This window comes from Exophiala bonariae, assembly GCF_035927105.1.
Source record: "Exophiala bonariae strain CCFEE 5792 chromosome Unknown scaffold_20, whole genome shotgun sequence".
In the NCBI taxonomy this organism is placed as follows: domain Eukaryota; kingdom Fungi; phylum Ascomycota; class Eurotiomycetes; order Chaetothyriales; family Herpotrichiellaceae; genus Exophiala; species Exophiala bonariae.
Window position 1 is genome coordinate 288,775 of NW_027042495.1, and position 13,026 is coordinate 301,800.

Below are 13,026 nucleotides of genomic sequence, written 5' to 3' on the forward strand. Positions count from 1 at the left end.
TCTTTTAATTAGTGGCATTCATCATCTTCCGCCCACACGCTCGATAAATAACCGTGACCCGTGAACTGACTAGTTACTGTATTATGACACCTGTTGTAGAGCCAATCACAGAAGGTAGTGAGTAATGTGACCAAAAGTTGCAACAAAGGACCCCCAAGGTCAGAGGGGGGCTCATTATTCGCTCGTCTTCATTGGCGCTGAAAATAGTCCCCCTCCCCCCCACCTAACTAAAGACACGGAGCAGTTGATGAGTTAGGCGCTGGAACCAAAAACCTTTCAGTTTGGTACTCTTACTAGGTGGGCTCTCTTTCCATGTTTTCTTTTCTGTGGGGAGCAGGATCCCGCCGGGAGCTACCGCCCAGAGCCTAAAAGCAAATGGAGCCCTCAGCCGTGAAATCCAATCCACCTTGGGAGCGGTTTATGAGTGTGTACGCGGTGGCTTATGGACCGAACGGCGGACGCTCGGTGATGCTCCGTACGCTCCTTTTTTTTCCTGTCGCCGCGGAAGAGAAGGGGGACTCGGACATCGCTTGGAACGAAGCTCGGGATGGCTTTGAGTGATTGACTGCGAGTCCCACGTGAGTGCTGCCTGCCTGAGGAGTGCTAACTAGCTAATGCATCTCGTGGATTGAAATTTCCTCCAGTAACTAACTTAGTAACTGAAGGATCTGAAACTTTTCTGTCTACTATTTTTTAACCAAAACACCAGACGTACGAGTACGTTGAATCCTCCAAGCCACAATCGAGTGTGGCTAGTGTAGGACTTTGAACGTAGCGAGTTAGTTGTACGAAGGATTAAAGAGAAAAGGCCGTTGAAAAGACATCGGATCCTTTCGACTCGAACGTTTTACTCTAGTTAGCTACCCACGCTTACCAGTGCGGCTTGCATCCCGTCGAGCCTGCCACTTTCCGCGTGATGCCCTCTGCAATGACTCGCATGAAAAGCCTCTGGATAGGTGGTATGTATGCGGTGCGATCTCCTGCTCCTGCGGCCGCGGCCGCGGCCGTCTCACCCACTGGGACATTACATGCTTTGTCACCTGCGTGCAGGAAAGAGCTCCGAACCTCATGATCGAGGCATGTCAGATCGTAGTGCTTCTTCGCTTAGGGGAAAGGCTCAGTGGACAAACAAGTACATCACGGCGATCTTATGATAAATCCATGGTAATCTTGCAAGTTGAGGGGTTGTAACGGCCCACAAACCGACTAGGGTTCCGTATGTATTTCCCCTGTTGGTGCCAACGGCGGTTATCACCATCCCATCGCTTCAACGCTCAATAGCCGGCTCAACGGGCCTACACTACTAGTAGGCCACAAGTCTGTGGTGCCGTTCCCTCGATCGGCAAAGGATTCCTCTCTGAGTTTAGCAGAACTGGCGACGACGGACTCCTTGGTATGAGCCTGAGTAATCCGTAGGGGGATCGATCGATCAATATCCTATTACTACAACTTGAACCTCCAAAATAATTACTACGAGTGGAAGTCTTCCTCATCTGGCAACCGTAATCCGCGGTTGATTCTCCTGTGAACAGGGTTCTTACTACCTGATTCCAACAGCCATAGTACGGACGGGTTTGAGTGGTGATGTACGAGTAGGAAACTGCGGAAATGGCAAGCTCGTCAGGCAGTGCTTGGCCTGTCGTGCCCATTCTCAAGCTCGAGGCCCCCCGATGGGAAAAGCGAGTCTCGTCTGGTCAAGGAAAGGTTACTTAGCGCAAATTCCGAGAGCATTTCCCGAGGAAGGCTGAAGTTTCTACCCCATCGGAGATATGTTCACTTTTCGCTCGTGCGCCTGGGCGCCGGGGTTGTGTTTGTAATGCAAAGGCGCTGACGGAGTCGGAAGGTCGTAGCTAGTAGCTACATGGTTAGCAGTCGACTAGGACCAAAGATCGTCGCACCGGGTCCGATATATGAAAGGTTGTCTATCTGCGGGCTGTGTACCCTGCCTACCAGTGGGTACGGATACTACATACGCACTGACCGCAAGTTGATATCGCAACTTGCTTGGCGGGTCAAGCGACGTGGTGATTGCTGTATCGAAATCAAACCGCCCGCCTCAGCCTTGTCCTGCCGCTTTTGAAACCTCTTTGGGACTTTTCTTCACTGTTCTCCGTTCTTGCTCACCTTCTCGATGCATGCGCGATGTGAAATTTCTCCTCAGTGAAGAGTTCGTGGTCTGGGGACTCGCTCTATGCTTACAAAATTGCACTCTTTCACCAACGGCGAATGTAATGCCTAATGCTTTGAGGGACCACCAGATAGATGTCCTGAATACTGCCTCATCAAGGTTTCTGAACCTAGAGAAAGTCTTTATGGGTCCAAAACCAACGTATAAGCCATTCGTTTGGATAGAATCTATGCATATGGCCTCTTTTCCTGTCGCCTTCAATGGTGTTCACTCTCTGAACGCCGTATCGAAGTAGCCGTAATCTTCTGTCTTTCTGGTTACGGACATCGATGATGTCTGACGCTGCTTGATGTCCATTTGCCATTCAATGAGGCTGTGGTGAAGATCAAGGACAGCATCATCTAAAGAATACCACTTCGGAGGGCGGTGAGTTTTGGTTGTTTTCCGCTAGAGGGTTTCGACCTGTGTACAAGGCAGATGAACAAGCTGATTATTGAAGCACGCCGATAATGCGTAAGAGCATCGGTACCGCTGTGTTTCCAGCCTTAGGGCGCACAGCTGATCCGCCATGCCTTGAGAACCACCTGACTTGACGAGCTGAAACTATGTACAGAGGTCTGATTCCACTGTGCTGCAGCAGTCCTTCGCAGCATCTCAAGCTCCACCAGCACGTTTGGCTGTAGCTGGTAATGGGGCTATCTCATGACATCTGCATTGGTGCCACTCCGCGAACAATACGAAAGTTCAACATAACGCAGTGCACGTCTTGTCAAATTCACCAAGGGAATGCACTTGTGCATGACGCTCAAGAGATGCCCCTCTCATGACCCCTCCTACTGCTGACACGGCTTGGGGCCCAATTCAAAGAAGCCATAACCTACCTTGGATTTCACTTTTGGTTTGGTGTCAAGGTGGCTAGCTTGGTGTTCCAGCTTGATGAGGCTGGAGTTTGGGTTTTAAGTCGTGATCCGCATTTGCACATCCTAATTAATAGTCTTGAAGGATGGTCCAATGCAGTCTCGAAAAGGTTGGGGAACGAAGGATTGAGGTGCAGAAGGTTCGAAATGGGGTATCAACTAAGGGGGCGGAAAGCCACCCTGTGGCTGGGCAATTTGGAGCCGCATTGTGCTCAGCCTCTTGAAGACTTTCTAGCTACATAACTAGAAGACTATCGAAGGGGCCAATTTCTGTATCGTTTGAGCTCGTTCATCTGTTTGAAGAAGTTGGACTACGCGGAACTCGTGTTTGAACAGGCTTTTCCGGGAGGCTGAGGGGCTAGTATTGTTACGAAATCAACTTCCATTTTACTCTTCGATGGCCACTTTCATACGATCAGCCGAAGAAGCTCGTTGAGAGCTCAATGCCTCGAGAACCATCACAAATTCACGGTCAGCCACACCGGTCTGAATATCGACTTGAAGCTTGTGAGCCGGCGGTAACAAGCTGGACTCGGTCTACGGTTTTGTGAACAAGACCGAAGGGCGGCAGAAACGGTGTTGACCGGCTAGGACAGCATCAAGGCTTGACAAATGCAGCTCCTCAGCATGAATACCTTTTGCCTACTCACTGCCAGAGCCATGGTCAACCCGTGAAGAAAGGCTGAGCCCATAGGCTCATCCACACTTCATGACGAGATGCATCTTGAATCGTTCTGGGGGTCTTCCGCCCTTCATTTGTAAGTCTCAACCCCGCATATCTGGTTTGGAGCCAGATGACCGACCCCAAAGATCCCCCTCTTCACTCTACACTGTTTGGGAAAATGGACTACTTCATGGAGATCGAAATGCCGATATGAATTCAAAATCTGTCGTCCGAGACACTTCGTCCTGCCTCATTCGGTAAGGGAGCACCACGGTAATTGTTCCCATAACTTGTGCAGCACTCATTCCATGAGCTCAGACTGAAGGCTGCTTTGACGCGGCATGCCTTTTCCTGCCCTATGCTTTAACGTCCTCAGAGTACCTAGGTCTTGACATCGTCTACTTACAGAAGCTCTTCAAATGGGGTTCAGTCCTCTCTGATGAACTGCACAGACATTGAAACCACCACAGAAAAACCACTTTGCATATATCGCTATCATGTCCAATCATATTGAGGTCGGGGTGGCTCCTTATGCACCACGGAGTGTCTTGGAAACACTCCCATGTAGCCTTCCCACATCCCATTTCGAGAGTTCTACAGATTTCGATGTTGTCGCAGCACCTATCGTTGATTCACTTCAAGACCTTGATATAGCTGATCTGTCTGATGAATCGATCTGGCGAGACACGTTCGCTCTCACGGGTACATTGAGAACATTCTACTCTGCCCAGTCTGTCGCTAAAGCATGGGTTGAGACCTGCAAATCACGACAAGCCATAGGGTTTAGCCTGGTTATAGGATCGGCGAAACCGATGCAATTAAGCAAGGATGTTGGTTGGGTAAATGTGTCGTTTTCATTTCGAACTGACCAAGTTCCCACATCAAGATGTTTCGGTTATCTATCACTGGTACTTGCAGAGGGTGGGAAGTGGAGAATATGGATGATAAGAACAACTTTGGAACAATTGGAGGACTGCGCCGATGTAGATAAGCTGATCCCCGGGGGTAAGAGCTCCCAAACAGTTGTTCACACAGCGGATAGCTCCCACGCACCACCTCAAACTAATGGTGACACCAACAGCCTCACACCGGTGCAACCCATCGATTGTGTCGTTGTCGGCGCCGGCCAAGCTGGGCTCGGGACCGCAGGCAGACTCCAGGCTTTGGGAGTATCCTATGTCGTTCTCGAGAAACATGATCAGATTGGTGACAATTGGATGACCCGTTACGACTCGGCAAGACTTCACACCGCTCGTGAATACAACCACCTACCGTTCGACCGCACATTCCCACTTCCCTATCAAGAATTTCTTACGAAATATGATCTAGCGAAGGGTTATAAGGAATGGGTCGCAAAATTTGGGATCGAGCAGAATATCTGGTTCAAGACCGTCCTGAACACCGGGACCTGGGACGAGCACAGGAACCTTTGGACGCTCAGCCTCAATCACGCTGGCCACGAGGAGACAATTATATGTCGGCACGTGGTCATGGCAATTGGGGCTGGAGGTCAAGATCCAATAATGCCGACCTATCCTGGCGTGGCCGACTATCAAGGAACGGTCCTGCATTCCGCAGATTATCGTTCAGCCGACCCCTTCAAAGGCAAGTCTGGTATCGTCATTGGCACAGCCAATACAGCACATGACGTCGCCGAGGATATGGTCGAAGCTGGACTCTCAAGCATCACCATGGTCCAACGAACACGCACATATGTCCTGCCCTGCGAATATTTCAAAGCCATCAGCGATCGATCATATAATCTTGACGTGCCCACTGTGGATGCCGATCGCGAAGGCTACTCCATGCCATATGCTGTAACGAGGCTGCTCAGTCACAAGGCACTGCATGAAAGGGCGAGAAGTGAACCTGAAAGGTTCGACGCTCTGGAGCGTGCTGGGTTCAAATGTGAACGGTATGGTGACATTATGTGGCATATCCTTGAGAAGCTCGGAGGTCACTACATGGATGTTGGATGCTCGGAGATGATTGCAAAAGGCCTCGTGAGTTCTAAGCCTCCTCATTCCTTTCACTTCAGCTACTAGCGAGACGATCACGAGGAGTGGCTCTTGTTCTTCGCGCCCACGGAGGCTGACATCGTATCATCTAGATCAAAATGAAGGCCAACGCCCTACCCACACATTTCACTCCCAATGGTTTGGGATTTAGCGATGGGACCGAGATACCGGCTGATATCATTGTGTTCTGCACCGGATTTGTGGGCAACATGCGCACGAACGTCGCGAAGATCTTTGGTCAGGGCATTGCCGACGGTGTTGAAGATTTTTGGGGGTTGGACGACGAGGCTGAGCTTAAAGGAGCATTCAAAGGAACAGGGCGTAAGTCTTCCTTCCGATTACTTTTGTCCGAAACTGCGCAAGTCTGAAGATATTCGTCTACGTGACTTATGAGCTTTCGCTGATATTGGTTCTGCAGATCCTGGACTGTGGTACATGGGTGGCACCATTGGACACGCTCGATATTTCTCCCGTTATGTGGCTCTGCAAATCAAGGCCCAGCTTCTGGGCACACCGTTACCTTGTTATAATGGCGAGAGGAGGGGTGGGTGATACGTGGGGTGTTAGAAAGATGCCTGAAGGGCTGGTGCATTACAGAAGTTCCCTGACGCGATTTGTTCTACTGACAGATCCTCTGTAGTTTCAATGTCTAGTACGCTTGTGAAATTGTGATCATTGACTATGGCCTCAACTGTGCTTTGCAAACCTATCGCATTGTCCGTCGATGATCACCAAAGATAATATATGTAACTAAGTTCCCATTGCATGATTCTGCGGGGAACGAAATTCCTTCTCATGAACACATCGACATCTCAAATTATTTTCCGGCGAAACTAAGATTATTTGCTCTCAATGACCAGCCAGAAGCCTAGAATGAACTGATCTCACCAAGTCTCACTCCAAGAAACCCCAAAGATTGTTCAAGCTTTCACTGAGACAAGGATGAGCAAAAATGCCACTCTCCAGCTCATCATATGTCATGCCACCCATCATGGCCAGCTGGACCATACTCATGATCTCGCCACCCTCGATACCTAGACATGCGAAGCCGAGTATCTCTTTCGTGTCGGCGTCCACCACGGCTTTCATGAACCCTTTCGTCTCATCCGTCTCGAGCGCTCTCGCAACATAAGCCATGGGCATCTTGGCCACCTTCAGCTTCCTCCCAGGGAACTGGCTACGGGCCTCTGTCTCGCTTAGCCCGACACGGCCCAGTTGAGGGTCCATAAAGACGGTGTACGGGACGAGTCTGTTCTGGATGGACGCCTTCTCGCCGCTATTGGCATACGTGAGCTGATTGTGTCGCACGATCCGCATGTCGTCGTACGAGACGTGCGTGAATTGCGGTCCGCCTTTGACGTCTCCCAGGGCATAGACGTTCGGATTCGTGGTCTGTAGGTGCTCGTCGATTTTCACGAAACCATGTTTGTCGACCTCGATCCCAGCGGCTTCCAGACCCAGATCTTTGGTGTTTGGGACTCGTCCAGCGGCGGCCAGAACGTGCGAGCACAGCAGCGATTTGATGCTCCCGTCGCTCAGCTTCAGGGACATGACGATCTGGCCCAGCGTGACGTTACCGACGTCGGTCACCTGAGCACTGGTGTACACGTCCAGACCGCCATCAAGGAGGATTTGCTTCACGGCTTCCGAGACGTCGGGATCTTCTCGGGGAAGGAGTCGGTCTGATCGCTGGACGATGCTGACTCTTGCTCCAAACCGCTTCAGCATCTGGGCAAACTCGACACCTACATATCCTCCGCCCACTACGACGATGTGGCGTGGCACTTCGCCAAGTTCCATGACTGTGGTTGAGTTCAGAAGTCCGGTGACGGCATCGGCGTTCTTGGTGTCGAGTTTCGCAGGCGAGCAGCCCGTGTTCAGGAAGATTTCATCCGCGGTGAGGGTCCTCACCTCGTTTGATCCGTTGATGGCCACTTCGATGGACTTGGGCCCGGTGAATTTCGCCTTGCCCATGATCAAGTCGAGTCCCTGGGTGGACTTGAGCCTGTTCTCACCACCGCCTCGGAATGAATCAACGATGTCTCGTTTGCGTTTTCGGACAGTCTCCATGTTCATGATCAGGGAACTCTTCTTGAATTGGACCCCGTATGATTGTGCGCGGCAGGTCAGGTGGGCGATTCTGGCCGATGCGACCATTGTTTTCTAGAGAATCGTCATTAGCAGCCAGCTTCTCGATTAGACCTTCCCAATCAGCCCCGTGAGACAGGGCGGGACTCACTGTGGGCGTGCACCCTTCGTTGACACATGTTCCTGAGATCAGTTCAGCAATATGCCCATAATTCGTGCCAAGGGCGGATTTCGACTCACCTCCAACATGTGAACTCTCAATCAGCGCGGTTCGACGTCCTGCTTTGGCATATGCTTGAGCCAGAGGGCCACCGGCCTGGCCAGAGCCAATGATGATCGCGTCGTAGTGTGTCGACATTACAATGGTACGTTTCCAAGATGAAGAAGGATTCTTCGGCACGGGCGTCGACGTTGCTGAAATACGTGCCTGAAAAGCACCGTTTCCGAAAACCAATACTCGTCTTGGGATCACCAGTCGTGCAAGCATCAAGTAGGTAAGTACCTCAGAGAAGCATGTGAGATCACTCCACAGTGTCACGTTCCGCCCATTAAAAAGGGTTTTTTCTTGTTATCACCGCGAAATCTCACCTCTATCTTTCGCTCATTTTCGAGACGAAAATTCTCTCTCGATGGTTCTGAATAAGTAGAGATATGTTAAGTAAGAGACAGCCAGCTGACCTGAGCAGCTGTGCGCGGTAGGACCCGCTCGCAAAGTGGCATTTCCTGTAAAAATGCACGCTTAGTCACCGTTGGTTCGGGTTCCTTCGTCAGGATGCATCTGGCTGCCTCAATCTGGCAGATTGTGGGGAACGACTTCAAGCCACAGGGTCTGGTCTGTGCAGGGTGGATATAAAACCGCGTAATAATCAATCTGTGCGGAGGCATGATTTTGGTCAGGTCTTACACTCGCAGGATGTTGTTACGAGTGGAATGCAGGTACGTCTGAGATCCCACAGGAATGGTGGGCTACCATTGCTGCCGAGGGGTGATTAAGTTATCAATGTATGATAGTTGTTTGGTTGTTCGGTTGGAAGTAAAGTCCTCATCTCTACACCTGAGTGCGATGGATTGGGGACAGCTTAGAAGGGCAGGAGATAGTCGAATCAATGCAGGCATAGAACGTGCATATGTGGTTAGGTAGTTAAACAAGAGTAAAGAGCAGTGCTAACTAATAAATACAACCGATGTGCAAAAGTACATTATTACACAGAAATTGGTAAATAGTTCCTAGTTACATGGCTGTCCCAAACTCCGCCCTAGTTGCGCTTGGTTAGTTACACCCTACTGATAACAAATTCGCCTTCATTTCAAGCTTTTTCTTTTCCCTCTTCTCACCTCATTCCGTTCATCTTCATGCTGTTTGAGTCTCCTCATCGTAGCCGTTGCTGTGCACTCCATTTCCGTTACTCTGTGTCATGTCACTATCCTGAATGTCGTCTTGAATGCCTGGAACACCGGTTTCCGCAGCCAATTGGTCTGGCTGCGCCTTCAACAAGCCGTCATGGTGCACTTTCAGCGCTAAGAGAGATGTGTTAGCAATTTGAGATAGGCATGAAAGACGTACAAGGACTTACTTGTTGGGAAAGGATACCAAGAGGAGTAGTTCTCAAGAAGGAAGACCTCTATGCTACCAGGATTGGGCTTTGGGTCACTGCTTGTCGGGTTCGGTTTGGGAATTGTCTTCTTCAGAATGCCTTGGGCACCGGGCGCGCGTCGGAGGTTCTTCAATTTGGCAAAGACCTTCAACTGTGCGGCCATGGCGACTTCGACGATCGGGCGGCCCAGGCACGAGTGTGGACCGTAGCCGTGATGGATATACAGTGAGCGATCGCGTGTCGGGTCGATGTGGCGAGGATTGGGGAAGGCCTTCTCATCGAGACCGACGGTGATGAAATCCGTGTAAAGGTGGTCTCCGGCCTTGATCTCCACCGGTGTTCCGTTGTCGTCGATAACAGTGTCGATATTCGAGTTGCGGAGGAGACCAAATGCCGCGGGTGCAAGACGATTGGCTTCGAGCGCGTAGCCTTTGAGCTTCTCGAAATCTTCGGGTGCGTCTGACCACGCACACCGCTGGATCTCAGGCCAGTGCTTGCTGTAGTATTCTTCGGAGAGATAAACGTCGAGCATCTGTGTAAAGTGCTGGGCCTGGGTGGCAACAGCCGCTGCAGCGGTAGGAATGATGGTCCAGACCACCTCATCAACAGATTTGCCACCTTCAAAGAGACGCTTGATGAGTTGGACTCCATAGTCCTCGAGCATCTTGCCAGCAGTACCCATGGGAAGCAGGTCACTAAGGTGAAACCATCCGCCAACCTTGACGGCCTCGCAAACCACCTTGACGAGCTTGCCAATTTGGTCCGTGGCTTGCTTTGCTCCGCCTCTCAGCTTAAACGATCTGGCGGTGTCAAGGTCCAGGAAGACATAGGCGAACAGCACGGAGAGTGCCAAGTAGAGTTGGTCGACCTCTACAGCAGCTAGATTGAGGTCTCCGCGCTTCTTAAGCGGCAGATGGAACATCTTTGCAACAAAGATGGCGTGAGATGGATTACCAACATCACGGCAAGCGTCAAGTTGATACCATTCACCCCTCAAACGTTCTGATCTTGCAACAACGAGCTGAGTCGTCAAGTCCTCATAGAAGGTTTGGACTTGTTTTAGACCGTTGACCGGGCAATAGAGCGCGTTCTTGACCTCTTCACGTTGCGTTGCATTCGACGGCTTGTCACCGCTAAGCATGTAGTCGTGCTTGGTTAGATAGTAGGTATGAGGTCCCCAAGGAACAGCAAATGAAACTTTGTCCTGCAAAATCTCAGTCACAGCTTTCCATGAGCGTATCGATGTTGGTGGACCGATGTAGGAAGGTCTTTGATAGTCATATTGCTCCTCCTTGCCAAGCCTTTCCATGATCCTACGATTCTCCTCCGGTATAGTGAACGGATACATGGCATAAATCGAGTTGCCCCTGTAGTAGAATGGCAGTGCTCTCATCACCAAATTGTAGAAACAACCACCCTGCGCCACGTCAGGGTCCGAATTGACTTGCGCCCAGCCCCAGTTGGTGAGATTGGCAGGTGTGTAGTCGACAGTATAAAAGCGATCACCCCTAGTGAGCGCAACCGCGTCTGCAAGAATGGCGCGGGAGATAGTGTATCCAGGGCAGAGACCCGAACCTGGTTCCAGTGGATCCTTGGCGTCTTCAGCAACGAGACCAGGGTACATCTCGACGTAGTCGGGATGCTGATAAAGAGCTTTCAGTGAACGAGCCACTTCTTCGTTCTTCGTGATGTCGGAAAACTCCTTGTGTGGCTCCAGCTTGAAGAACTTTCGAAGTTCGTTCAACGTCGCAACGTTCCAGGCCCGGGCCTGTTGCATACCCAGCGTCTCGATCAACTTCATGACCAGCGGGACATTTCTGGGTCCAAAAGCACATGCAACATCCTCAGTAGCCTCCGTTAGAATCTGGGCAAGATCTTCGTCGCGGAAAGTGCCACGGCCGGTTCTCTTATACTTTCCACCATCGAGCTCCCATTTCGTCGGATCGCTGCCGATCTTCTCAAGCCATCCCCTCAGCGCTCTCAATAGGTCTGGTTGAGTCACCGTTGAGATGTCCTGGTTCGGGAACAAGGACTTGTACAAATCGTTGGTCCACTTCTCGTCTTTTAGACTTATGGCGGAATGCCATCGGTAGACCAAATTGAACTCCACGCTAACCTGGTTGCCTACACCGGAAGGAATGCCCTGGGCGTCAAAGACCTCGCTGAAGTCTTTGCGTGGATCCAAGGTCCAAGTCGAGTTGGATCGGTTGAGATTCAGAATGGTTTTGACGTAATCGTTCAAGATGATGTTGACATATAGACCACATGTGACGAGTCTGGCTGTCTGGAACAGATCGTTGTCCAGCTTCTTCACAGCTTTCTGATCGCTATCGTCCCTTGGAATCTTGAATCGACCTCCTTCATTAATCTCCTTCAGCTGCAGTGCCACATAGTTGTGGAATCGATTAAAGCACACAACGATGGCACAAACACCGGGAGGAAAGCCAAGTATTCTGTTCTCACAGAAGGCATCAGGTTTCAGGAGACCATCCTTGAATGTCCTGATTTTGTTCTGGTCCTCCTGGCTGCTACCATACAGGGGGGCAAGGTCTAGATAAGACGAGGTTTTGACCTTGCCGTAGTCAGTTGGATCTGTGTGGAAGCAATCGTGGATGATGATAGTCGCAAGATAGAACAACATGCTGGATATCTTGTTAGGGTGCTCCCTAGGCTCTTCGTCACGTGCGAATATCGCATCGAAGATGACACCGGGATCCGGCAGGACGCCAGGCTGCAGTGTCTGAGGAACAACAGTTCGGGCATAGTAAGAGCCTGCCTTTCCGAGATGGGGATACAAAATGTTGTTGTTGCTCCCATCAGCCGTCCGGTACTTGTACTCATCCCCTTCGTAAGAAAGGGGAGGATGCTCCAGATTCTCCCACAGGAGTTTGATGAACTGGCCAGTCAAATCGCCCAAGGCTTTCGATTCAGCCGGCAATGATGCTGCCAATTGGATGATTTTCTCCATCTAGAATATGGCGTCAGCGACGTTGGAGATAATGGCAAGGCTAAGCCTGAGGAACATACCTGATACTGCCTGTCATCCACGAAGCCACCATCGAACAATTTAGTGTCTACCAGCGAATGAATCAATCCCAGGTTTTCACCCAACCTCGGCGCTTGACTGGCGATATCTGCCAGAACTCGAGCCAAAAATGGACGTGATTGAACCGTGGCTCCATTGATGACCGGGTTCGTGGGATCAGGGGCAGAGCCTGCAATGCTCTCAAAAAGGCCTTTGATGGTGGCCGTCAATTTGGAGCCAGAGGACTCGCCATCGCGGTCGTACGGAAAATCTTGAACTGAGGGCATCGCGTCGATGGAGGTAGACGAGAGCTTTCTTTTCCGCGACATTTTTTTTTCCCGGGAATCCAACTGAACGTTATATAAATGGAAACCTCGTAAGCAAGGCGCTCGGGCAAGGAACTGAAAGGAATGGGTGGAGAGCTCTAGGCGGCGCTACAAGGCAAGGGGATTACCCAGATGTCAAGCAGAAGATGTCCTTTAGCGAGTGAATAGGCAACAAGCAGGTAGAGAGGGAAGACAGTGTGTCGCAAAGGACATTCCCATGACCGGGCACCTAGGGCTGAGCATCTGAAGCTGAGTCTAGCGAGTT

The 13,026-nt window shown here is 50.8% G+C and overlaps 3 protein-coding genes across 3 annotated transcripts; 1 reads left to right on the top strand and 2 right to left on the bottom strand.

Moving 5' to 3' along the window:
• Nucleotides 1-4,206: 4,206 nt before the first annotated feature.
• On the top strand, nucleotides 4,207-6,279 carry LTR84_005398 (uncharacterized protein; the record flags this gene model as incomplete). Its single annotated transcript, XM_064848967.1, has 3 exons — nucleotides 4,207-5,712; nucleotides 5,820-6,048; nucleotides 6,146-6,279. 3 exons carry the CDS (start codon nucleotides 4,207-4,209, stop codon nucleotides 6,277-6,279), a joined length of 1,869 nt encoding a protein of 622 aa, XP_064704181.1.
• Nucleotides 6,280-6,621: 342 nt separating this feature from the next.
• Nucleotides 6,622-8,173, bottom strand: LTR84_005399 (uncharacterized protein; the record flags this gene model as incomplete). Its single annotated transcript, XM_064848968.1, has 3 exons — nucleotides 6,622-7,890; nucleotides 7,967-7,998; nucleotides 8,056-8,173. The coding sequence occupies 3 exons, from the start codon at nucleotides 8,171-8,173 to the stop codon at nucleotides 6,622-6,624; spliced, it is 1,419 nt and encodes a 472-aa protein (XP_064704182.1).
• Nucleotides 8,174-9,166: 993 nt separating this feature from the next.
• LTR84_005400 (uncharacterized protein) lies at nucleotides 9,167-12,722 on the bottom strand (the record flags this gene model as incomplete). The annotated part of the gene is made up of 3 exons (XM_064848969.1): nucleotides 9,167-9,333; nucleotides 9,390-12,378; nucleotides 12,438-12,722. The coding sequence occupies 3 exons, from the start codon at nucleotides 12,720-12,722 to the stop codon at nucleotides 9,167-9,169; spliced, it is 3,441 nt and encodes a 1,146-aa protein (XP_064704183.1).
• Between the last annotated feature and the right edge of the window lie 304 nt (nucleotides 12,723-13,026).